This window comes from Camelus dromedarius, chromosome 12 (assembly GCF_036321535.1).
Source record: "Camelus dromedarius isolate mCamDro1 chromosome 12, mCamDro1.pat, whole genome shotgun sequence".
In the NCBI taxonomy this organism is placed as follows: Eukaryota; Metazoa; Chordata; class Mammalia; order Artiodactyla; family Camelidae; genus Camelus; species Camelus dromedarius.
The window spans coordinates 44,958,080-44,984,051 of NC_087447.1; the positions used below are offsets into that span (position 1 = coordinate 44,958,080).

At 34.8% G+C, this 25,972-nt stretch overlaps 3 protein-coding genes across 3 annotated transcripts; 2 read left to right on the top strand and 1 right to left on the bottom strand.

Annotated features, from left to right (window-relative positions):
• Window positions 1-3,930: 3,930 nt before the first annotated feature.
• Window positions 3,931-4,955, bottom strand: LOC105097996 (olfactory receptor 52N2). Its single transcript, XM_010990625.3, has one exon. The coding sequence runs from the start codon at window positions 4,939-4,941 to the stop codon at window positions 3,931-3,933; it is 1,011 nt and encodes a 336-aa protein (XP_010988927.2). The 5' UTR covers window positions 4,942-4,955.
• Window positions 4,956-11,628: 6,673 nt separating this feature from the next.
• LOC105097999 (olfactory receptor 52N1) lies at window positions 11,629-12,743 on the top strand. Its single transcript, XM_010990626.3, has one exon. It carries the CDS (start codon window positions 11,793-11,795, stop codon window positions 12,741-12,743), a length of 951 nt encoding a protein of 316 aa, XP_010988928.3. The 5' UTR covers window positions 11,629-11,792.
• Window positions 12,744-20,449: 7,706 nt separating this feature from the next.
• LOC105098000 (olfactory receptor 52N5) lies at window positions 20,450-21,507 on the top strand. The gene has a single exon (XM_010990627.3). It carries the CDS (start codon window positions 20,542-20,544, stop codon window positions 21,505-21,507), a length of 966 nt encoding a protein of 321 aa, XP_010988929.1. The 5' UTR covers window positions 20,450-20,541.
• The last annotated feature ends 4,465 nt before the right edge of the window (window positions 21,508-25,972 follow it).

Here is a 25,972-nt window from a genome sequence, read left to right on the forward strand (position 1 = left end):
AATCAAAAAAGTAACAAAAACATAAAATACAATAAAGTTAAGAAATTTTGTTCATCAAAATACAACATTTTAAGTTAAGAAAAGTGGAAACCACAGATTAGAGGAAAATACATACCAATATATGTAACTGACAAAAGGATTCCAAAATGTATAAAGGAATCCTATATACCAATAATAAAAATAAAATTCTAAGGAGATATTGGCAAAAGTCTTTAGCTGTTACCCATTGCCTCAAAAACAAGGTATTCAATAGCCAAGAACTTACGAAAATGTTTTCCATCTTTTTCATCATTGGGAAAATGCAAATTAAAATCCTGATGAGATACCACAAGTCTGACACTACCATGTGTTGGGAAGAATGTGGAATAGCTACAATTCTCACACTGTTGGTAAGAGTTTAAGCTGGTGCAACCACCTTGGAATACAACTGATACCATATACCAAAAGTGAAGCTAAAAATACTGTATGATCTAGAAATAGCATTCTTGGTTATTAAACCAAAAAATGTGCAAATATTTGCTCCAAAAGACATATACAAGAATGTTTATAGCAGTATTATTCACAGGAGTTTACCAAACAAGTCTTCAAGAGTACAATCAATAATTAATTGTTGTCTATTCACAAATCAGAATATTATACAGGAATGAAAATGATCCAAGTAATGCTTCATACATCAACATGGATAATTTTAAAAATAATCATTGCCATTTTTAAAGCTCAGAACAAAGCACACTCTTCTGAAATTTGGCATTGCAGCATATAAATCTACATTTCTTTTTTATTTTACCTTCTCCCATTTCCTTCCCTTCCCCTCCTTTCTCTTCTCTGGCCTCTCCTCTTGTTTCTTTCTTTCTTTTTCTTTCTTTCTTTTTTTTTTTTTTTTTACCATTCTTATCTTCTCTTTTATTTTCTTTACATGTAACCTGCTATTTCCTGTTTATACCTGAACTGAATTTGCATTTTGATCATTATTGTAATTCAAATATTTTAAAACTGCTTATTGTCACGAGTCTCTTGAAGTGTTTTTTTCTCTGTGTGTGGCATGCTCTTTAAACTTGCGTACATGCATCAATATTAACTTTAGATAGATTATTTTCTATATGGCTTTCAGTATTTTTGTGTTCCAGTCATTCCAATCTCTGCTTTTATTATCACCAGGGATATTTATTTTGCTTCTTCACTCTCTGTCTTTTATCTTCTCTCAAAATTGTCTCCTCATCTTACTTGTCCACTGTATTCTATAACAGCTTGCATTATTTACTAATTACTAATTTATAATAATTGCTAATTGAAAAACATAAATTATTTTATTTGCTCCTTAATCATAGCCTTTGATTTTTACTGTTTTTCTTTTCCTAATTAAACTTTCTTTTACTCATTTATTGTTGTTTGATACTACCCTGTTACTTTATTATTTCATTCTCTAATGTGGCCATGCATGGTATCTCTGTCCTATGATTTTCTTCCTCCCTTTTCATAGATTATATGAAATTATGCCCATTTGAAACCTTTTTAAAAATAGTCTTTTTAATGTAACAGAGAATATTTTATATTCCTGCAATAATCTTTTCATTTTCCTGTGTGTTATTTCTTCTCTCTTCTTTATCGGGATATTATTATAGGTTCCATATAATTATTATTGTTTGTGGTAATATTGCTTTTCCTTTGTCTTCACCTCTGACCAGAGTTACATCTGTCTCTTCTGAGTGTTTTTCAGCAAACATGGAACATTCATATATGTGTTTTTTTTCACTCTCATCCCTGCCATACTTAGACATGGAGGGCAGAAAAATATGTAGGTTCCTACACCAATGTCAGTTTCTTAGCAAAGTTTGATCAGTGTCCCTCTTCTCCTTGAGGGATTGTTCTTCTCCCAACATGGCTGTTAGTGTACAATGTATAATTCCGAGAAGTTTCTTAAATCAAAGTTTATCCTACCCATACCCCCACCTATGGTAATTATTAGTAAAGACTTATGGACTAAATGTATTAATATACACTTATATATTTCTTTCTCCCTTTCAGTGCCTACTTCTTGTCTAATTGTTTTCTATATTTGCAATCTTCCCCAGTATGATGAAAGCAGGAGTATATGTTTATCTGTGTAGGGTAGGGAATTAAGAGAAATGCATAAAATGTCAAGATAGGCACTTCTACTACTATGTAAAGAAAATAACTGAATGTATATAGAGAGATAACTGCCAGAAAATGTCTTTGTATGTTTCTATCTTCGTGGATCCATCTATAGTGATATGTATTGCACTAGTGTTTCCTTGAATTATCATAGTAATAACCTTTTTTCTGTGTCTTTGGGCTGGTGGTCACAGATATCTTAGTTCTCAAAGACAGTATGGTGATTCCAGATTCTAGGCTGCATGCTTGTCCCTCCTTTACACATAGGCAATAGGTCTCCAACCCTGCAGAATTAATTTGAATAAAGATTTTGTGTAGGCTGCAAATTCGCATCTCCTGCTTGCCTCTGTGATCTCCCTTTTATGTTTTTTATTTTTATATTTTTTTGTAATCTCCCTATTAATTTCTGAAATCTTTATTTTTTTCTTTTAGTTTTACTCTCTATAATTTCAGGCATATATTTATTTAATCTAGTATTTTTGCCTGTGTTTGGAGTGTTGAGGAAATTGTATGCTTCTGTTTATATTTATGCCACACCCTTGCTAGAAACTCTCAAAATATCAACTAAGTCTGATCTAATAATACCTATACTAGCATTTTTAGTGCAGTATAAGTTCATAAATCTCTATATCACATGTCATACTATTCAAAATTTCTAGCAGAGATATAGTGTACTTGTCTAATTACTTTCAATGATGCAATTCAATATTAATAAAATGTGCATTAAAATGCACATTTCACAAATACCAGTAGTGATATAAGGTTTGGATTGACAATAAAATTTATAAGTCTCAGAAAGCTTTCATCCAGAACTAGATTTCCCTAGTGTACAGAAGTGTATAGGGAATAGAAATTAGTATACAGTGTATCCTCAGGCTTGTTAATTGCCCAGCAATGACCCAAGTGTACATTCCTAGCTTTCCATATTTTACTGCATGGGAACAGGGCCTGATTACAGGAGACAAAGGCAATCAATGTTTGGGAATGACTTAGTCATTATGTAAACTTTCTTTGAGTGATCAACTTCACTTTGGAGTCAAATTCTAGAAGAAGATTTTCAACTGTGGAGACTGAGCTTAAGAAAAAAATTTTTTTTTTCTATGAATCCAGCCAAAGCCAGATGTTCATAGATCTTGCTAGTGAATCTCTTCTATTTTCTATTAGTTTACGATTATTTCAAATACTTGCTCCATGTCTTGTCCTTAGGAAATTGTTCTAAGTTTTTATGGCTCTATTCCCTTGCTTATCTTCCCATTTTTCATTTAGATCATATTGATACAAACATATGAATATTATTCTCCTTAATAGTGGAAATTCAATACTACTTGGATAGATGTGATATAGTTTACATAACTGCACCAAGTTGTACAAAATCATGCGGTGAAAGGAACAGTGGGGGCAAATGAAGTCACTAAAACATACGAAGGACCTCATGAAACAGAGCCTGAGATTTCTTTTTCTATGAATTTCTCCCAAGAAGAGGTGAATCTCCAACAAAGGATCAGGAAATCTTTTTTTTTTTAAAATAGTGTGCACCCCATGTGAGATTTGTTCAACGTACAAAACACACTAGAACTTTAAGCAACACAGTTATTTAAAACAGCTTTGAAATTACTGTGGAACTCCTTTTAAGAAAAGAATCCTCAAATTCAGGAGGCATGTTTCTTATTTATTTAATGAATTTCTGTCATTGATGAGTCCTACAAAATAGTCAGCTAATATTATAGCAGATATTTAATGAATATTGCTTTCTGCAATGAAACCAGTTGGTTTAAAATTTACACTCAAGAGTCTCACCTAAAACATTCCTTGGTTTTCCTTGCTTTTAAATATTAATGCATTAATCTGTTTCATAGCAAAGACATCTTTTTCTTTAAAAAATAACTTGATGACTCCTTCCCAGATCTGCTTAGTCTTGACTCCATAAACAATTGGATTCAGGGTAGGAGGTAACATCAAATAGAGGTTAGCAATAATGATATGGACATGGTCGGGAATGTTTTTTTCCCTAAAACGGTGAGTAAAAATGGTGAATAAGGCTGGAACATACGTGATAACAATAGCACATATGTGAGAAGTACAGGTGCTGAAGGCTTTGTGACGAGCATCTGCAGATGACAGGCTCACCACTGCCCGCAGGATCATAGTATAAGACACAGAAATACAAAAGATATCAAAGCCTCCAATCAGGAGGGCTGCCAAGAGACCATAGATAGCATTGACCTTGAAATTGCCACAGGACACTTTGGCCACAGACATGTGGTCACAGTAGGTGTGGGGAATGAGGTTGCCTCGACAGTAGGGCAGACGCTTGGTAAGGAACGTGAATGGGATGATGAGTATCGCACCCCTCAGGAAAGTGGCAAGACCAGCTTTGGCAATGACAGGGCTGGTGAGGATGGTGGCATAGCGTAAGGGGTAGCAGATGGCCACGTAGCGGTCCAGGACCATGAGCATGAGCACCCCTGACTCCATCCCAGTCAACATGTGGACAAAAAACATCTGAGCCAGGCAGGCATTGAAGTCAATCTCCTTGAGGCTGAACCAGAATATGCACAGCATATTGGGTACAGTGGTGGTGCACAGGGTGACATCTGTGAAGGAGAGCAGGGCCAGAAAGTAGTACATGGGCCGGTGCAGGGCCTCCTCCTGGCTGATAAGGTAGATGAGCCCACAGTTCCCCACAATAACAATGATGTACGTGAAGGAGAATGGCAGGGAGATCCAGATGTGTGCAGCTTCCAGCCCAGGAACACCATTCAAGATAAAGAATTCTGGGTTCAGGCTGGAGATATTGGCCCCGGACATGATGGCTGACAAGAAGAGGGCATTTTACATTCTTTGTCAGCAATTGCTTTCTGCAGAGGAGAGAAAGAGGTGGGGTTAGAGACCAAATAAAAGAGACTGGTTTGGACAATGATACCCACAAAAGTTACAACCATTCATCTTTTTAGGATAATGAGGATAGTTTTTTGTTCTTTTGTTTTTTCCCCTCAGCTTTAGCAAAAGAATCTTTGATCTACATTATCTAAAAAGAATTAAACAGGGCAGTTTTACTTTACTCCATGTCCCATGGCATACTTTCTAAGTAACTATCCTTACTTTCTACACCTTTTCCAGCACACCTTTTGCACTCTACCACATTTGGATAAAAAGCTGTAAACTGGGCTATAATGGTTTTCTTCCTTCAATAAGCCGTGTCTTCTCTCTTTACTCAGATTCTTCACATGCTAGTTGTACCTGAGTCTTGCCATTAAAATCACGTTGATATATTTAGAGGATTGCTGTAATTTGATGAGTTCTTTTCAGCAGGACTTTTGTCCTGCCTTGAAGATTATGAAGAAAGGTAGTAATCCATGTAAAATTTTCCAATAATGTTCCATATATATTGCTTAAGATTATACATTGTAGTTACTTAATAAAAGATATGTAAATAAGTAAGTGTTTGAATTAGAAAGGATTCAATATGGCTGGCATTCAAACTGTTTGATGTCAATATCACACTTTTCCACACTTTGAAATTTCAAAGGGAGTTCTTGAGAAGAAAAAAAAAAGTACTTACATTTCTAAATCTTTAGCAAGTTTTATAGAATTTTAGTAAAAATTTTAATTCATTCTGATACAAGCATCTTTTCTTTCTTAACTTCTCTACTTTCTACTTAAAAAAATAGTTCCCTATTTATTTCAATAGAAATGTACACTCCGGACGCCCTTGCAGTTCTAAGGATTACTGATTGTCCACTGCATCAATTTAAACAATATTTCTTTTTGTTTTAACTAGACAAGTATAATCAGTACAAAAGAAAACCATATCTTTGGATTGCTATTTCTTGTAGGGCAGTAGAAAGGATTCAATAATATTTGAAGAAATTTATAGGCTCAGAGATATTTGAGTCAAGTTGAAGTTTCCAAATGGTTAAATTTGAAAAAACTAAAATGGTGCTTAAGCTCTGGCATAAACCTGAGCCTTCAGGCAGCAAAGTCAGTGTTAAACACCCCCACCATTTAGCAGAACAATAGATATGAGCAGTGTGAGGGCATGAATTACATGGCTGCAAAGCCACAAGATGTAGATTCCTGTCACCTAAATATCCTAGAAATCACTGTTGTGTCTACTCTTACTGGTCAGAGTACGTAGAAGCCACCATGGACAAAAGAAATACAAATGAATACAAGTTTCAGAGACACATGGTCTCTGATCCCAAAGCTGACTGCATCTCACGTAAACAATCTCTTCCTATGAAAGAGTTCTCCCAAATCTCCCCAGAAATGTCATCACGTGGAGAAACTATCATCTCACAGTCCTAGACCATGGAAGTTTAAAATAAAAATCCCCAGTGTCCACCATCTTTTATATGTACACTGTGATGAAATGAATGAAGTAGAAAATGAGACTAAGTCTAGAGGAAGCCACCCAGAAAGAAAAAGAGCCATTAACTTTTAAGACGTGAAAGGGAAAGAGAAATCCATTGCCTCTTGCTAATTCAATCTTTTATTATTTGTGCCCATATTCTAGGCCATCGTTTCCTCAGCTAGCAATGTCCCTGCTTTTTTCAAAATGGCTATTTTTGAAAATTGTCTGAACTCACCTCAGCGTTAGGCACAAGCAAATCCCTGTTCATGGCTGAGAATCTTCAGGAGTTCTTCAACATCTGGGCTGGCATCTTCTTACATAGGTTTTGTGGTTTCCCTGGAGAATCTTCAGCAAGATGCCCCAGGCTGATTGACTCTCCACAATTAGATCTCTCAGAGAAATCTGTTTAAAAGGGAATAAACTTTGGGTCTGGTGGTAATAGATCGGCATTTAGAAGCTTTTAAGTAGAAAAAGAAACAACAAAGACAAAAACACATTAAGTTTAATGCTTTTCCCAAGTGAGAAATATGACCACCAAGCTTGGTGGAGATGAACATCATTTAAAATTTATTACAAAATAAATACATTTTTAATATAGAAAATCTAAAACTATAGTATAATAAAAACTTGGAAAAATCACCAGTAATTGCAATGAAGCTCTCTAAAAAGTTTTCTCTATTGGTCCTATCATTTTATAATTATTATGTATAATATTCTGTTTTTATATAAACTTCAGACTATATTAAGTTTTGCACACTGTTTTCCCTACTTAACACTATTTTATGTACATTTTCTCGTGTTCTATATGCCCTGAAATTGAAATTTTCAAGAGTTAAACTTTCTTTCCACCCAATAGCTGCAACAAAATTAATCAAGCATTTCGTTGTCCTTGAATATTTAAATTGTTTCTAATTTTTACTATCAAAGACAATTCTGCTATGGATATCCTAATCAACTCTACTCGTACTACGAATTTTTCCTCTCTTAAGATAATTAGAAATAGAATTGAAGTTTGTGGGATCAAAAGGCATGAACAACTCAATTATGTTGATAAATGTTGGAAAAAATCATCTCCATAAAACTTGTACTGACTTTCCCTGCCACACACATTTAGTGGACTGTCCCCCTATGAGTACTAGTTAGTGTATGTTTACTCTCTTTTCCCCAGCTGAACTGGTGAGAATACTATCTCTTTGGTATGTTAGCCTGACTTAAAACTAACTTCACTGTAGTGATTTTGAACATTTTAAAAGTGCTTTTAGTTAGTTGTTTTTCTCATACTGTGATTATTCATTCACCTTTTAATCCATCTCTGTGGAAGTGTTAGCTTTAGCTTGACTGTTTGTAGGCATTTTCAGTACTAAAATACAAACACATTTTCTGTCAAAGTGTGCAGTCTTTTTCAAAGGTAGTCTTGTCACTGAACTGAACTGGGATCTTCTTGCCGATGTGCAGCAAAGCCAATCTACTGACACTTCACCACAAGGTGAAGAAGAGTACAGCATTTACTGCAGGTCCAAGGAATGTGGGGAGCTCATGCTCAAAGACCTGAACTTCCCAGTGACCCATCGACCACTTTCCAAATGATGGACTGTATTTTAACAATACTGATTCTCCTACCTCCTCATATAATTTCCCTTCTTCCAAGAAGCCCTACCAGATGTGTCCACTGGATTATAGTCGATTAAATTAAATTATGTGAGATAATAAATGCTGTTGAGGCTGTGGAGAAAAGTGAACCCTGGTGCACCGGTATTGGTAGGAATGTAAATTGATACAGCCAGTATGGAAGATGATATAGATGTTTCTCAAAAAATTAAAAATATAATATCGTATGATCTAGCAATCTTAAGTTTGGGTACATATCAAAAGACGATGAAATCACCTCTTGAAGAGATGTATTTGCTACCATGTTCATTGCAGCATTTTTCACAATAGGCCATGACATGGAAACAACTAAAGATGTCCATAGATGGATTAATAGATAAAGAAAAAAAAAAAAATATATATATATATATATATATATATATACAATGAAATATTATTCATCTTTATAAAAGAAGGAAATCTTACAATTTGTGACAACACTGATGGCCCTTGAGGTCATTAGGCTAATGAAATAAGTCAAAGAGAAAAAAACAAATACTGTGTGATTTCACTTATATGTGGCATCAAAAACATCAAACTCATAGAAATGGGGAGTAGAGTGGTGTTTTCCAGGGTCAGAATGGTGGGGAAAATTGCGAGATGTTGGTTAAATGGTACAAACTTATAATTATAAGATGAATAAATTCTTGGGCCTCTAATGTACAGCATGGTGACTATAGTTAATGCTGCATTGTGTACTCAAAGGTTGCTATGAGAGTAGAGCTATAAAGTCCTCACTGTAGAAACAACAAAATGGTAATTATGTGGAGTGAAAGATGCATTAACTAACTTATTGTGATACCCATTTTGCAGTATATACATCAAACCATCCCACTGAACACATTAAACTTACATAGTGTTATATGTCAATTAGATCTTAAGAGAGCTGGAAAAAAGCATCTGTAAAAATCTAGAGCCAATATCTTACACAGTAGTGAGTTATTTGATGCTAACCCAGGATTATTTTCTCAGCAGTGAATTACACTTTCCTGAACATCTCAAACCATCATTTCAGGGTGTACCTCCTGTTAAACATTGGGCAGGAGGGATATTCTAGCCAAGACAATGAGAATAAAAAAAAAAGGCAAAGGAAGAAGCAAAAAATTCTTCATTTACAATGAGATGGCATATATTTAGATAATCCAAAACAATCTATACAAAAATTACTTAATAAGTAAATTTATTATGAACACTAAATACAAGGTCACATATAAAAGTTAATTGTTTGCATACCAACATTATTTAATTTTTCTTCAAAAAATTTTTTTCAGTTTCAATTTTGTGCATGACATTGCACTAAGTTTTGAAAAAGGTAGAAGACAGGTCTGTCTCCCCAAGGGATTTAATTCTGAAAGTTCAAAAGTTTTGAGAGCTACGTAGTCTTTATTTTATCTATAAAAAATCACACTGTCAGGAGTCCTAGACTGTGATTTGGGATAAAATAATTCCTAGAGCAATTCCCAATTGCTGAGCCAGGTTCCTTAGGACCCAGATATACCAGATGCCCAAGTCTTCTTTTTTTCACAATATAAATGCACGTACATGGAAAATCACTTTTCCTCTGAGACTATGGTAGGAAGAGATAGTTAACAACTGAGTATTCCCAGCTCTCCAGTTTTAGAAAATATCATACACACACGCACCACACACAGAATAGAAATGTTCCCCCCTCCATCTGCCTCCTTGTGGTCTCAATATTGGACTTACATTTCTCCTGCTGGGCCGAGGCCATCGCATAGATGTGAATATGACTTAATACGTGGGTACGCCTTTAGTTTCTTGAAGAACTCCGGTAACTTTCAGATTAAGCAGATTTCTAAATTAGGGGTGCATTTTTTTTTATTATAAAAGGAGTCGGTTCTGATTATGATAGCTGAGAGGGGAAGAGAAAGGAGACTTGTCAAATAGGGTTATTCTCTTAACTTTTGAAAAGGCACAATGTACCCTATTATAAGGCTGCTTTTACGTACTGGCTTGTATACCCCATTTTCACTTTGGAGAAAACATCCATGTTTCAACTCTTGAAACCTGATCCTCGTGGGGAGTATTCTGAAGAGAGATAATACATCCCCCTGGCTGTGAAAGCTAGAAATAGCATTTCTGAGAGAGAACAGTTTACACCATGGTGGGAGAAGAGAAAAGAGCAATGAAAGCCTTATTCTGTATTTTTCCTGTTCCTCATCAACTTTTCCTTTCAGGAAATTACCTCTATTTCATATCATAGTTATGATATTTGAATTGTTTCTCAACTCAAAGGGGCCCTAGATTTCATCTACGCAGACTTCATGTTTTAAAAACTAAGGATGCAAAATTTAAAAAAAAGACACATATAAAGAAAGGAGAACCGGTTTTTCACAGCCTTAAATTTTCAGTGGAAACACCTTTGAGGTGACAGATGGGTTACCTCTCATGTGTTCAGGAAGTGCTATAAATTTCATTATTGATATTTTTATATTCAGAGAGATTATTTTTTTAATCCAACAACTCCCTCTACTGGATTGTCCCCCACATCACACTACATATACATTTTCCCCCCTAAATCAGCACATTCCAGCCCAGTGTAGCCTACTTCCTCAGACCTGTGCATCCAATTTGCGTACATCCTATGGTCAAAACTTTTTTCTTATTTCCTCACAATATACTATCACACTAAATATTCTCCTCCTTACTACTTGTAAGTATTTTGTCAGTCCTTGTTCTCCCACAGCTTCTTTCTCTATGGACTTTAAAAATGTATTGAGCATCTCCTTTATGCTACAAGAACTTAGCTTTGGAGATAACATAGCTTGAGAGATATTTGATTCTATGCTTCTCTGAAGTTGTGATCTGGATAGAAAATAAAGTACTGTGTCCTAAAGGAAATATCAATCATTTTCGTTTGAAATGATGAGTATCCTCTTCTCATTGGATTAAACTCTAGAGTCCATTATAAGAAACTTTAATCTTAGAAAAATATCAATTTCTGATAAGTTGTTCTATTTCCGGTGATTCTTCACCATCTGTTTACTTTGGTAGTGATTGAGGGAACCAAAGGTGGCCTTCTGATGAGATTAGGAAGGGGATTTTTATTATTTTTTACCTTTAGGATCATCCTGTGATTTTGCTTAAAGAAAGCTTTTGGCATAAGTGGCTGATTTATAGTTTTCTATATTTAAGTTTCTTGCAAAAAAAAAATGGAGGATTTGGGCTAAAACCAGGTTGAAATCATTGTCAGTATGTCCACTAGATAAAGCATAGAACCATTGAGGATTGCTAACATTTCAGAATGGAATAGGCATCTCTGATTATGATGGTGACCACCTAGAATACAGCAAATATTTAATCAATCCTTGATCATCCAATTGGTCAGTTGCTGATCAACTTCAGTCTTAAGAATGGACTATATGATTTTAAAGAAGACATCCAGATCCAGCAAGTCTACTAGACTCAGTCAGTTCATCTTGTCAATGTCTAATGCTCACAGCATGGACCCAGATAGAGGGTAACGTCACATATTCCACATAAAAGACCACATACGGTGATTGATCTAAAAGAAAGACAAATGATCAGTTATGGGAAAGAAAAGCCTACTTGTCAGTTACTCTCTGAACTTACTTTTTTTCTGCCTGTAGAAACCTTTTTTCTATAACTGCTGGATCATGAACTTCCAACAGTTGCTATGTCATTTCTGAATGGCACTAGCCTAACTCCGGCCACGTTCATCCTCAATGGCATCCCTGGGCTGGAAGAAGTGCATATGTGGATCTCCTTCCCTCTGTGCACTATGTACAGCATTGCCATCACAGGGAACTTTGGCCTTATGTACCTCATCTACTCTGAAGAGGCCTTGCACAGACCAATGTACATCTTCCTAGCCCTTCTTTCCTTCACAGACGTGCTCATGTGCACCAGCACTCTCCCCAGCACCCTCTGCATTTTGTGGTTCAACCTCAAGGAGATTGATTTTAAGGCCTGCCTGGCCCAGATGTTCTTTGTGCACGCTTTCACAGGGATGGAGTCTGGGGTGCTCATGCTCATGGCCATCTGCTGCCCTCTGCGCTATGCTGCTCTCCTCACCAATTCAGTCATTGCCAAGGCCGGGCTCCTCACGTTTCTTAGAGGTGTAGTGCTTGTTATCCCTTTCACTTTCCTTACCAGGCGCCTGCCATACTGCAGGGGCAATGTCATACAGCACACCTACTGTGACCACATGTCTGTCGCCAAGATACCTTGTGGCAATGTTAAGGTCAACGCTGTTTATGGTCTAATGGTTGCCCTCCTGATTGGGGGTTTTGACATCTTGTGCATCACAGTCTCTTACACCATGATTCTTCGAGCGGTTGTGAGTCTGTCATCAGTGGATGCTCGGCAGAAGGCCTTCAGCACCTGCACTGCCCACATCTGTGCCATTGTCATCACCTATGTTCCAGCCTTCTTCACCTTCTTTACACACCGTTTTGGGGGACACTCCATTCCTCCACACATACACATTATTATGGCTAATCTCTATCTACTTATGCCTCCCACCATGAATCCTATTGTGTATGGGGTAAAAACCAAGCAGATACAAGAAAGTGTCACTAGGTTCTTGCTTAAGGGAAAGGACAGTTCTTCTCAAACATTTACATAGAGTCTTCTGAGAAGTTATTCTCTTAGCCAGCCTGAGATCATCAAATCAACAGGGGTCCCTCCAAATGAAAGTAGATATCTGGCCATAGGAAACATTTGCTTGTGGCCTTAATTTTTCTACCTCTTTTGAAAGGATATCACTATATGCATGTAGGTAGAGACCCTGTCTTCTGAAATTCCAAAGAGATTCTCTAAAGCCTCTTTACTCGTAGGGGACTGCAAAGTTCAATGCATTTAATCTTTATAGACAGATCTCTCTCAAAGAAGAAGAAGAACAATCCACAAAATTTTGAGGCACAGTGGTCAGAACTCTAGGACCGGAATTGAACTTTGAAGATTTTTAAATCTTTCACAAAATGATGAGCTGTGTTCATCATTGTCTGTGCTAATTATTTATCTCAGCATTCTCCTGCCAAAACTATTTGGCATTCATTCTTATTTCACAAGTTCTTGACTGCTGTTTTCTTTCCCAAGTTTGCCAACTGTGTATCCAGCAATGTACATATGTGCTCACCAGAAAACTTGTCAAGGTGTAAGGTGCAGCATACTCATAAGACCCAGAAGCTATGTCCATCAACATGAAGCCGAATAAACAAATACCTGTGGTCAATTCAAATATGTCAGATGAAAGATACCAAGTAATACATATTGTATGATTTTATTTTTATGAAGCTCACAAGCAGACATAATTAATTCATGGTGTTAGAAATCTTTAAGAATGAGAGTTCAGTTAATGATTAGACAGGATATGAGGGATGCTTCTGAGGTGCTGCCAATGATTTAGTTCTTGACCCGAATGACAATTACGAGGTATATCTACTTGGTGACGTTTCATGAACCTGTAAATTTATGATGTATGCTCTTTTTTTGCGTGCATATTATAATTCAATAAAATATTTATTTAAAATAACATGTCTTGGCTTAGTAAACAATCTTATGGTTACGGGGGAAAGGGGATGGGAGGGGATAAACTTGGGAGTTTGAGATTTACAAATATTAGCTACTATATATAAAAATAGGTTAAAAAAGTTTCTTTTGTATAGCATGGGTAACTGTGATCAATATCTTGTAATAGCCTTTAATGGAAAAAACTTGGAAATGAATATATATATATAGTGTATATGCAAGACTGGGATGTTGTGCTGTACTCCAGAGATTGACACATTGTAATTGACTGTAATTCAATTAAAAAAAAATAGTGTATAATAATATGTCTTGGGCACACTCTCTGACCTCCCTAAACTGTGAAACATTTTCTTCCTTGCCTCCTATGCAATCTGTCTTTGGCTTACAAAATACGTATGCTTTCTTTTCTTTCAGAAGTATGCTGAGTTTAGTGCAAATAATATGTGCTTTTATAAAAATTATAATCAAACAACATAGACAAGATAATCATAAGAGAAAATTCAAAACCTTCGTCTTGAAAATCTCTTCCATCTCATTCTTTTGCAGAGGTAGATTTTAAAATATTGTATGTGTGCATGGATGCTACTGTTGTTCTTTGTTTGGTGGTCACTTCTTTTATTCCAAACTATGTATGAACTTTAGTTTGATTACCAGCTACTCTGTTATAGACAATGAAAATTTTAACTCAATTCCAATATGTCATCTGTGTGTGACTTATATGTGTGTGTCTGTGTGTATGTGTATACATTTATGCATATATACACAAGTGTTATACATGTATACACATGTGTACACACATATATGTAAATCACACACAAATATACATATATATATGTATGTGTATTCTTCTTTCCAGTCTACTTCCAACCTCAATGTTAGTTATGTCTTTAGTTATCTGTTCTTAAGATCATTACCATTTGCTATGATTCTGACAGTCTTCCCAGATGTGTGTATTATTTGATTATAATAGTTGAAAACTAATAAGCAGTATTTGAATTACTGTAATTATATGAATATTCACATGAATATTGGGTATAAATGTATATAATAAAATCATATACCTGTTGGCCATTTGTATATCTTCTCTAGGGAACTATATATTCATAGCTCTTTTTTAAAAACTGGGTTATTAACGTTTTTTGTAATTGAGTTGTTGTAAGAGTTCCTTGTATATTTTGGATATTAATCTTTTATTAGACGTATAATTTCAAAACATTTTCCCCCATTCCATAGATCGCCTTTCACTCTGTTGATTGCATTCTCATAAAAGAAACGCCATCTCATATTATTTCTTCCAAGAATTTGTTGAAGTCTTTTTCATTCATTGCTAATCACTTCCCTTACTACTTTTATTAACTATATTTTGCTATCTGTCTCCATGCAGTTTGGTACTTTTTAATGCTAGGAGAAACACAGCACTCTCCTCTATTTTAACTCGTAACTGCGTATTTATTTTCATTTTCTTGACAAGGATAACCTTTTATAAATAATTTTAAAAAGTGATTTGAATAAGGAACTTATTTGAATTAGTGTATAGTGTATAGTATAATAATAAACTGATAATTTATTCATCCTTTTTAAAAATTTTATTTTTATGCGATATAATTGACATATAACATGGTATGAGTTTAAGGTGTACAACATGTGTTATTTGATACATTTGCATATTGCTGTATGATTACCACCATAGCTAATGCCCCTATTATGCCATGCAGTTATCATTTCCTTTTTGTGGTGAGAACAATTAAGATCTAATCTCTTAGCAACTTTGAAGTTTATCGTATAATGTTGTCGTCTTTAGTCACTATGCTGCTTATTATAACCTCCAGGATTTATTTATCGAATGATTCCAAATTTGTACCCTTAAACAACATTTACCCAATTTCCCACCCCCAGCCTCTTTGTAACCACCATTCTACTCTCTGTTTTTATGAATTGGCTTTTTCAGATGCTACATATAAATGATATCATACAGTATTTGTCTTTCTTTATCTGACTTATCTCACATATCATGAATTGTTCAAGATTCATCCATGTTATCACAAATGGTGGGATTTTTTCTTTCTTATGGCTGAATAATATTTCATTGCATATATAAATTGGAGCAATCAGTGAGAAATACCTTGTGACCCTGATTTCTTAAAATTATGTATGCATGGAAATAAAGAGACACAAAATCCTAATAGCATGTATTTCTTACTGTTGAAAATGTGTTCTTTAAAAATGTTTTTATTGCTGTATTTTTCTCTTTTTTAATTAGTGAATATAATATTTTAGAATTCATAATGAAAGAACAACTAAATACATCACACAATCACACACACAGATATTTTGCTTTATTTGTAATTGCCCTAGATAAGAGTTTCCAACTTGTAATCCTAATGGTGGGATATCTGTACCATGGGAATCACTTTCTGGACTTCTCTTATTTGGAGACCTGTTATGGTTGGGGGTTTTAATTTTTCCCAAGTATCTAAAGCTTTGTATCATGCTTTCCCTTAGGGATCCATGGTCTCTGGGAGCTCTTAAGCCCTGTTTCACACTGAAGCTTGGGATTCCTGAGGATATGAAATTATGTCTGCTTCCTGGGGGGAAGCCTTCTAGACTAAATGCTTGAGATGTAAGGACTATAAGGTGGTACCAGGGCGCTACCCTCGTGTACATTCTCTCTCTCTGGGATGAGCACCTTTCATATTCCTTCTTGTCTGGAGATACGTGTGGATAAGGAAATGACTTCTAGGCATTTGATTCTGGGCTTATTTTATGACAAAACCTAGCCTTGTGCCAGTCTGCCTGTGTCATTACAAGGATCAAGAGCATTGCCGTACAGAGGATGTTGCTTGGTGAATTCTTAGCCTGGGAAAATTTAGGAAGAACATGATTATATCATCTTCAAAGTGGAGATAGTACTAGTAAGGGATGTGTGCTCTTTTGTGGGCAAGAAAGAAGCTAGATATTCCCAGAATCTCCTTTAGAGTATAAGAGAGTTCTTCTCTTTCTATTATTCATTTTTATAACTATGTGACATTATGAAAGACACAGAGAATTAGACAATAATAACTCTAAGATGCCTTAAATCAGGAAAAGATGAATAGGTACTTTCTTTTCCCTTGAAGTCACTAGCCCACCCTTTCCCACTGCCTTTTCTTTCTTCAGTTCAGTTATACAATGTGCAGTCAGCCAATCTAATTCCAATTTACTTCTTTTTTTTAATCCAGATACTATCTTCATTCGTGGGATAAAACAGGTAGCAGATTTGGCTTATGTACCAAAATAGCTCACAAGTCGGTAGAGGGATGTGATAAATACACAAATAGTTCTGGTATAGGTCTCCAGGTTATTATCATCATTATGAAAAAGTGGGGAAAACATGAGGGTAGCAGAGTGGGAGAAAGGTAACTTTCAAGTAGAGAAACTGATTTGGATTAAGAAAGAAGGGGATATGTTTCATTAGTATCTAGTGTAGAGAGCACAAAATTCTTTATTTTTTGGCAAGCTATTGAACATGTTGCATTTTGGTTAGATAAAATAAGTATGATAATATTAAACTGGTATACTCATTATAGGGATTTAATTAAGTTCATAAATTAATTAAATAATAAATAAGTAAATATTTAAATAGTTAAACAAGCAAAGAGTACTGCTACTGTTTTTTTTCTGTAGACATGTGGGTAAATATTTAAGTTGTATGCAAGTTGGCTGTTTATACACAAGGTAAACCTAGAAGAACCAAAGTGGAGGCGCAGAAAAGCCTTATGCTAAATGCCAAAGGGTACATTGTCTGGCACTTGGTGGATGCTTCGTGGAATTTAAAAAAAAATTAACAAATGAAACTGTTTAATTTAGAGTCCATACACTTGAAATATTCAGTCTTAGTGATAGCACCATGTGAAACTAAAATTGAATTTAACATTTCAGGAAAAAAATTTTAGAACAACAATAATAAAAGATGAAACAAGTCTCAGAGAATCTAGAGCTCTCTTTTCTGAATCCAGCTTTTTTTCTGATAGTCCTCTCCAGAGGACCATGGACAGGATTCTTCAGATGCCTGATAGGATCTGATTCCTGTGTCCCAGAGCCTAAATTCCTCTTTAAAAATGCTGACCTAGGCCATCTTTAGAGAAGCACAACATGAAAGTGAAAAGAAAGTGAAAAAGCAAGCTTTGTTGGCCTTCCTGGGTCCTAAGCAGTTACCTGATTCATCCTGATTTTTCTGAGGGCTGTGATCAAGTGATATTCTAAAGAAGCCTATTTTCTCTTTAAGAGCCAGAGTCAACAATGGGCACAGCACAAGCTTTACATCAAATGGCTGCCCAACATGGGATGAGGAAACAGCAGAAGCCGCAGTGATATCCTGCAGGTTTAGACACCTGGATCAGGTAATAGAACCTACTGTTTTGAAGGAGGGAAGAGAAATTGTGACTGATATGAGGTGGTAAGGTGAAGCACATCTCCATGTGGTATGTGTTTTGTAGTACAGTGTATTGTTTTGTCTCTTTCATTGAAAAAGGCTCAATGCAAGACTGAAAAAAGACCTGGAGGTGGACTTCTCTTCCTGTGCCTTTGTCGTTGTACTCCCAACACTTCTCTATATTCTGTCTCCTTTTTACTTCTCCAGAACCACAGGCAAAAATCAAGAAGTAAGAGAGGTTCAGGGTAAGTCTGAATGGTACTTGTAACCAGATTACCTTCCCCTTTGAAATAGAAAGTATCAGTCACCCCACACAATCCTCTTATTCTTTACTTGGAAGATGGCTGGAGTACTGGGCAAGGAGAAGTCATAAGAAGTGGGAGATTTAGATGTCCCAGATTATAAAGATTCCTCAGAGAAAACAAGCAAGCAAAGAAACACAAAAACAAACAAGTGAGAAATCACTGACCAATTGCTTGTTCACCTTTATCAAGGATTTGGTTCTGTGAAGCAGATGTAAAGTCTAAGCTAGACAGACCTAGATTTTATTCTGAATTGGTCACTAATAGCTTTGGGCAAGCAAATTTAAACATCCTGTACTTGGGCCAAGGAATTAGTGACAGTAGCTTATCCTGGACTCTGAAATGCACCCTCCTCTTTAAAGGAAGTGACATTTTATCTCTCAGTGGCAAAGGTGTTTTCAAATAAGAGAAATAAATTGAGCAAAACAACATAGGCTTGAAGTTATATGTAGTATTTTGGGATTTGCAAGTAGTCAGCAAAGTTTAAGCATGAAATGCTAGGATACAATGACCATGTAATTCATCATCCAGACCAGGACACTTTTGGGTGCTTAGGGAATGGAAAGAAATGACATGGGAAAGAGAAACTAAAAACTAAATTTTACTTTATTTAATGCCATGCCAAGAAATCTGAGCTCTACACTCAAATTGATGAGAAGACATTAAAGTAATAGATTAAAATGCCTTCAAAATTATGCCAAAGGACAAATTCAATTTGAAAAATACAAGAGGCAAAACAAAGGAATAGTGCATGTAGGTGGGTGGTCTTTAAAATACAGTGAGTAGTAATAGAAAGGAAGGGCTGATATTAAAAATACTTCTGGATTGAAAATTTATTCCTTTCCTTGTCTGAGAGGTTGGAGCACAGGTAATACACATGATGAGGTGACCTGGACAGAGTAAGAACTCAGGTGCCCTGAGAAAATATACCCAAGATGAGGTAGAGGTGCACCTGAGAAGGTCACAGAGACATTGGTAGATCATGTGGTAGGTGATGACACCATTATCTGAAAGACAGAGCTCAGAAATGGAGCTTATTTTGACATGGGATAGAGGTTGAAGTACTGATTTAGTCTTGGACATGATGGATTTAAACTGTCTGTGGACATTTAAGATGGCAATATCCAGTATGCATTTAGAAGGGAGACTGAACAATTGTGACATAGCTTTCTTATAAAATTAATTATCTGAAAATTATCTTCATGTTGGCTATGCTTGAGGTCATGAGAGTGGAAATGTTTCCAAGAGAGACGATAAAGGGAGAGTCCAAAGAATATGCTTCTCAGGAATTATGTGAAAACAGAAGACATAGAAAGGAAATAGATTACCTTAATGATCTTGAAGGATTATAGGGTATTTGAGAAAGGGAGATTTTTTCTTTTTCTTTTTCATGGAACAATCAAGTTAGATTGACCCTCGTGGCCACTATCCTTATATCTCATATCCATTTAACATCCACACTTGCATTTTGAATTAGTGTATTCAATCCGCCAGATACTAGTCGAGGAGTAAAATACATTTCTGATTATTTTTTCAGAACTCCTTGAGGTAGGTGTCACTAACCTTGCATTATAGATGGACACTGAAAGTTGAAGAGTGAAGTCATACAATTGGTATAGAAAGAGCTGAAATTTGAATAAGATCTTATTTTGTGTAAATAACCATACTTTTGCATTATATTTTGCCACACAAAATTAATGTAATAAATAAATTCTGTGCTATTTCTTTCATACAATTGTAACTTGCTGTCATAAGCTATGTACTCTGTCAAACCAGGATGCAGAGTAAAGACATTGCATGAATTTTAGAGTCATATATGATTATCATTCCTGTCTCTGAATCTAGCTTTGTGACATTCAACATTATTCAGTCTTCCTGTGCCTCAGTTTCTTCTTCTATTTGATGACAAAACAAAAACTACAACTTTGTAATTATGGCTTTAAAATTATATTTAGATTGTTTATAAAATTTAAAAAAAATTACCTATAATATACTATTATTCAATAAGCTGTGCATTTTCCTAGTCTCTATTATTAACAATTGTTGGTTCTATTATAAATATAATTTTATTCCAGATTTAAGCCTGCATTCTCAAGGATGATCTGAATTAAATTTCTATTTTTTTAGTTTCTTCTCAGGATAGAGACTTATGGAGAAATAGTTTCTCTGTTGAACTAGTTATGCTGGTTTCCAACAATTCATATATGACCCCCAAATCTTTTATTCTTAATGGAATTCCTGGTCTGGAAAGAGCACATATATGGATCTTTCTCCCACTCTGCACAATGTACATCATCTCCCTCGTGGGAAACCTTGGCCTTGTGTACCTCATTCATCATGAGGAGTCCTTACATCGTCCAATGTACTTTTTTCTGGCAATACTTTCCCTCATTGACCTCTTTACCTGCACCACTACTCTACTCAATGCCCTCTGCATCTTCTGGTTCAATCTCAAGGAAATTAATTTCAATGCTTGCTTAGCCCAGATGTTCTTTGTCGATGGGTTCACAGGTGTGGAGTCTGGTGTGCTCATGCTTATGGCCCTGGACCGCTATGTGGCCATTTGCTATCCATTACGTTATGCTACCATACTCACTAACCCTATCATTGCCAAAGCTGGGCTTGCCACTTTCCTGAGGGGTGTGTTGCTGATGATTCCTTCTCCATTTTTGGTCAAGCGTTTGCCCTTCTGCCAAAGCAATATTGTCTCCCATACATATTGTGACCACATGTCAGTGGTGAAGTTATCTTGTGCCAGTATCAAGGTCAATGTCATCTATGGTCTGATGGTTGCCCTCCTGATTGGAGTGTTTGACATCTGCTGTATATCTGTGTCTTACACTATGATCCTCCGGGCAGTGGTTAGCCTCTCATCAGCAGATGCTCGGCAGAAGGCCTTCAGCACCTGCACTGCCCATATATCTGCCATCATTATCACCTATGTTCCAGCATTCTTTACTTTCTTTTCACATCGTTTCGGAGGACACACCATTCCCACTTCTCTTCACATCATTGTGGCTAATCTTTATCTGCTTCTTCCCCCAACTCTGAATCCCATTGTTTATGGAGTAAAGACAAAACAGATTCGAGACAATGTCATAAAGCTCTTCCAGGGTGAGAAAGGTGCAAGTATTCAGGACAACTGAAATTAGATAACAGAAAGATGAATGAAAAACAACAAAGAAGAAACTTATGTATGATATCACACAATCACTCACATGTGATATCATACCTTTTCCACAATTTATTTATGTTTTTTGCAACTATAGTGGGAAAATGTAGAGAGAATTCTGGATTTATATTCCAGTGCTTTCTGTTATTTTTACTCCATGACCAGTTTTAACCAAGTCATTGATATTGACTTGCTACAGATTTCCTCTAATATATCCATGTAAGATATTTTCTTAACCTTTTGAGAGTTCTTAAGAGTCTTGCCTATGTAATCTTTCCCATAGATGAGAAATGAAATGGCTTTTCAGGATATTTCCCAGGCTTGGCAGTCTTTGATGCCAAAATTCAGTTTATGAACTATGATGATAATATACAGATAAAAATGGAAGTCATGGATTTTAAAAGAATACCACTCAGTAAACATCGTATTATAAAAAGCGATGCAGACCAATTTACTCAAGAAGTAAAGAATATGTGTAATGTATAGGTTAGCCCTCAAAAAATAACAAATGCAATAGATGAGTCAAAGCACCTGTGCTGTTTCTGAATATTGATTTATTATTCCTCAGTTATTTACTGATATCAGAGATTTTTCACTATTGCATAAAACTACTTATTTAGAATACTCACGGACACCGTGTAAATAATGCTCACAACTACCAGATGTGTGAAAACATTTTGGATATAGTTTTTCCCTTGTAATCTCTCAGTTCAATAATACCTTCTTCCTGGTTCACTGGTCATCAGTCATCTATCTTGTTCCCTCCACTTTTACCTCTGGAACCTCAAATGCGACACATGTTGAAGTGTTTGTTATACATGGATCCCTGAGAACTTCAAGACTATTTGGGAGAGTCCATGAAGTCCCAACAATTTTCAGAGTAATATTAAGGCGTTATTTGCCTTTTTCAGTTTCATACTCTTACTAATATACCAAGGGATTTTCTAGAGTCCATATGGTGTGTGATTACTATTGTAAAAATAAACTATGTCAACATTTGAAAGATCTGCATAACTCAGTGAGCCAATATTTCCAATTGACAAATGTTGGATGTTACAGAATGATGCATATGTGAAGATTAATTTCAATGCAAGATAGACCAATGGATTTTAATGCAACAGATTATCAACAGTTTTAATGCAACAGATTATCATGTGGTTTCAGGTTTTACATTGCAATTAATCTCTAAGAGACTATATGCTGTCAATTTTGGTTGCAGTATCAAAGAAGAATATCCACAATTAACCAAAAAATTATGAAAGACTCAACTCCCCCTTCTTCCAACTATATATCTATGTGGGGTCATATTTTCTTCATAAATATTAAATGAAACAACATAGTTCAACAGCTTGCATGCAGAAGCAGATAGAATCTAGGTGTTTTCTATTAACTCAGACATTAAAATACTCGCAAAATTTAAAATAATGTTACTTCTGACTTTTTTTTGTTTGCTTATGAAAAGTTATTTTTCATAAAAATGTGTATGTATGTAAAATAGACATTATAATTTTAAATTAACTAATACTTAAAAATTTTTATTTTAATTTTGAACACAGTCAATATTTGTAGATATGCATCACATAAACAAAAGCTCTTTAAGATTTAAGTAAATTTAATAGAGTAAATTGGATAGTAAGTCTAACAATTTTGAGAAACATTGATCTAATATATTGGGAAAAAATTCTGCAATAATATCAACCATTTCCATGAGATCTTTCTTCTACTCCTCTTCTTTAAATTGAGTTATATCTTACAGAGCATACAGTACACAGAGAGTACAGCGCACAAATTTTAAGTATACCTGTGTTACCAACACCTAGACCCAAGTTCAGAATATCTCCATCCACCGAGAGGCTTTCACATGGCCCCCAAAGATAACCACAATTTTTACCTCAGCACCATAGATTTCCTTGTGTCTTTTTAAAAACTTTATTTAATAGAAATTAACACAGGATGCACTTTTATATCTAGCTTCTCTCATTCAGTAGTAAGTTTGTAAGATTCATATATTGCCTTGTATAGAAGCACTTTATTCTTTTTAATTCCTGTGTAGTATTATGATACTTTATATATGTTTAATAACTATAACATAATAAATATACAAATATTATATAATACATATATTTAATTTTATATGATATATATAAAAAATTTATTTATTTATATATAAAGGTCCTAACTATCTACCTACCTATCTATAATATATATACATTTTTTCATCCTGCCATTGATGGGCCTTGTTTTCAATTTGGGGACATTTTTGGCACTATCTTGAACATTTATATATATATCATTTGGTAGATATAAATACTCATATCTTTGGGGAATATTTCTAGAAGTGTAATTTGTGAGTCATAGAATAGTGTATATTTATCTTTAATAAGTACTGCAAAACAGTTTTCCAAAATTTTTGTGTCAATTTACACCCTCACCAACAATATATGAAAGTTTTAGTTGCTTTACATCATGCTAAAAATTGATATTGTCAGTTCTTTTAATTTTAAATATTCAGTGTATTTAGTGTTGTCTGCTGGTTTTAATTTGCATTTCCCTATTGACTGATACTATGCAACATTTCATGTGACTGTTTGCTATTTATTCTCTTTTGTGAAGTGTGTAAGTCTTCTGTCAATTTTTCTATTTTTTCTAATTTTTTGGAGTTTGTATTTCATTTGTTAAATGCAGTCACTGAAATTATCTTGCTGTGTCTCTCTTCTCTGTTTCTCTCTCTCTCTTGTTCAGTACAATGTCAAATTTATAGACTTAAAAATTCATGTAAAGTTTTTAACTGATACACAGTTTTTATACAAATCCTTTCAATCTTCCCCTTAATACTCTACATGGTAAATTTTTGTTTCCCAAGCCAAGATTATAAATTATTCTCAACTACCACTTCTAGTCTTTTAAAACTGAATTGAACTGAATTTCTTCTAATTTTATAAAACTGATATTTTTGAAGTTTTTTTTATAGAATTGCGCTCAGATTTGTCTGAATATTATTTATGATTAGATTTAGATTGTACACTTTTCAAATATGTATTACCTATTTTGTCATTCTCAGTGCATCACACTAAAGGCATATGCTATTAGTTTATTATGTTAACATTGATATTTGGTTAAGATTGTCTATGCCTTCCAGGAAAACACTAGAAACACACTTGCAGTCCAATTAAATTGAATTTAGTACTCGCTGCAAAACTCTGCAAACCATGTAAAACTCTGAGACATCCCAGTAAAAGGGTTTTAAAAGGTGTTTTATTAATGTCTTAAAAATGCAACTAAGGCACTAACTCACAAATGATATTCTGTAGGCGTTGCGGGGCTGTCCTGCAGTATGGGGTAGGTATCTGAAGTACAGTAATCACACGTTTAGTAATCACAGTGTTTATTTATTGACACTATGTACTAATACTTACAGTTTGGATAAAAGGTAACATTATTATCCACATTTTAGTGAAGAATGTCAGAGTTTGACTAATTGCTTTAGTCATACAGACAATAGGAGGCCAAGTTAGGATGACACTTGGTCTGTTTATCCCAGAGCCAAAGTCTTCAACTGGTACAATATATTTCTTTATCTTAAACAACTACTGGTTGTGAAGGAAAAAAATGAACATAAAAATTTATATCGTTCAAATAATAGTTGGAAAATTTTGATTTAATCATCGACTTTCCTCCAAAATACTCCTAAGAAAAAAATAGAAAATATAGAACTATGAAACATATGAGAATCACATAGGACTTCTAGGAATTATGGATAACAGCATTCATTGCAGTAGGAATTAACATAAAATATAACATATAATATAATATAAATAACATATAATTCCTGCTTGATTAATAACAAGATGATATTTATATAAAGTTCAAAAGCAGGAAAAACTAATTGATGTTGATAGAATTCAAGTGAGTGGTTACTGACTGGGAAGGGGTATGAGTGGAGCAATTCAGCTGGGGAACACATTTCTGTCCTGGTTTGTGTTCTTTTCATGATAAATAATTCATCAAGCTGTGTAGTCATGAATTGTGTTTTCTTCTGTGTGTTTGTTATACCTCAGTTAAAATATTAATTAAAACAAAGTAGCAATGTTTGATTTTTAAGGTAATATAATATTTGTGGCTCAAAAATTTTAGCTGATTGCAGTAATGAGGCAGGCAATGAACTAATTGTGGCATAAATTTACAGTGAAAACTTATTCTTTTATTTGTTCATCTATTTTTATTGAATTATAGTTGATTTTCAATGTTGTGCTAGTTTCAGGTGTACAGCAAAGTGATTCAATTATTCATATTACAGATATATTTTTTCAGACTCTTTTCCAACATAAGCTATTACAAGATATTGAATATAGTTCCCTGTGCTATATAGTAGGTCCTTGACTCTATTAATCAAAAATACAATACATTGAAAAGGTGCTTGGCATTACAGAATGTGCTGA

Coding starts and splice junctions, on each gene's coding strand:
- LOC105097996 (XM_010990625.3), bottom strand. CDS start 4,941: ATGTCCGGGGCCAATATCTCCAGCCTGAACCCAGAATTCTTTATCTTG.
- LOC105098000 (XM_010990627.3), top strand. CDS start 20,542: ATGCTGGTTTCCAACAATTCATATATGACCCCCAAATCTTTTATTCTT.
- LOC105097999 (XM_010990626.3), top strand. CDS start 11,793: ATGTCATTTCTGAATGGCACTAGCCTAACTCCGGCCACGTTCATCCTC.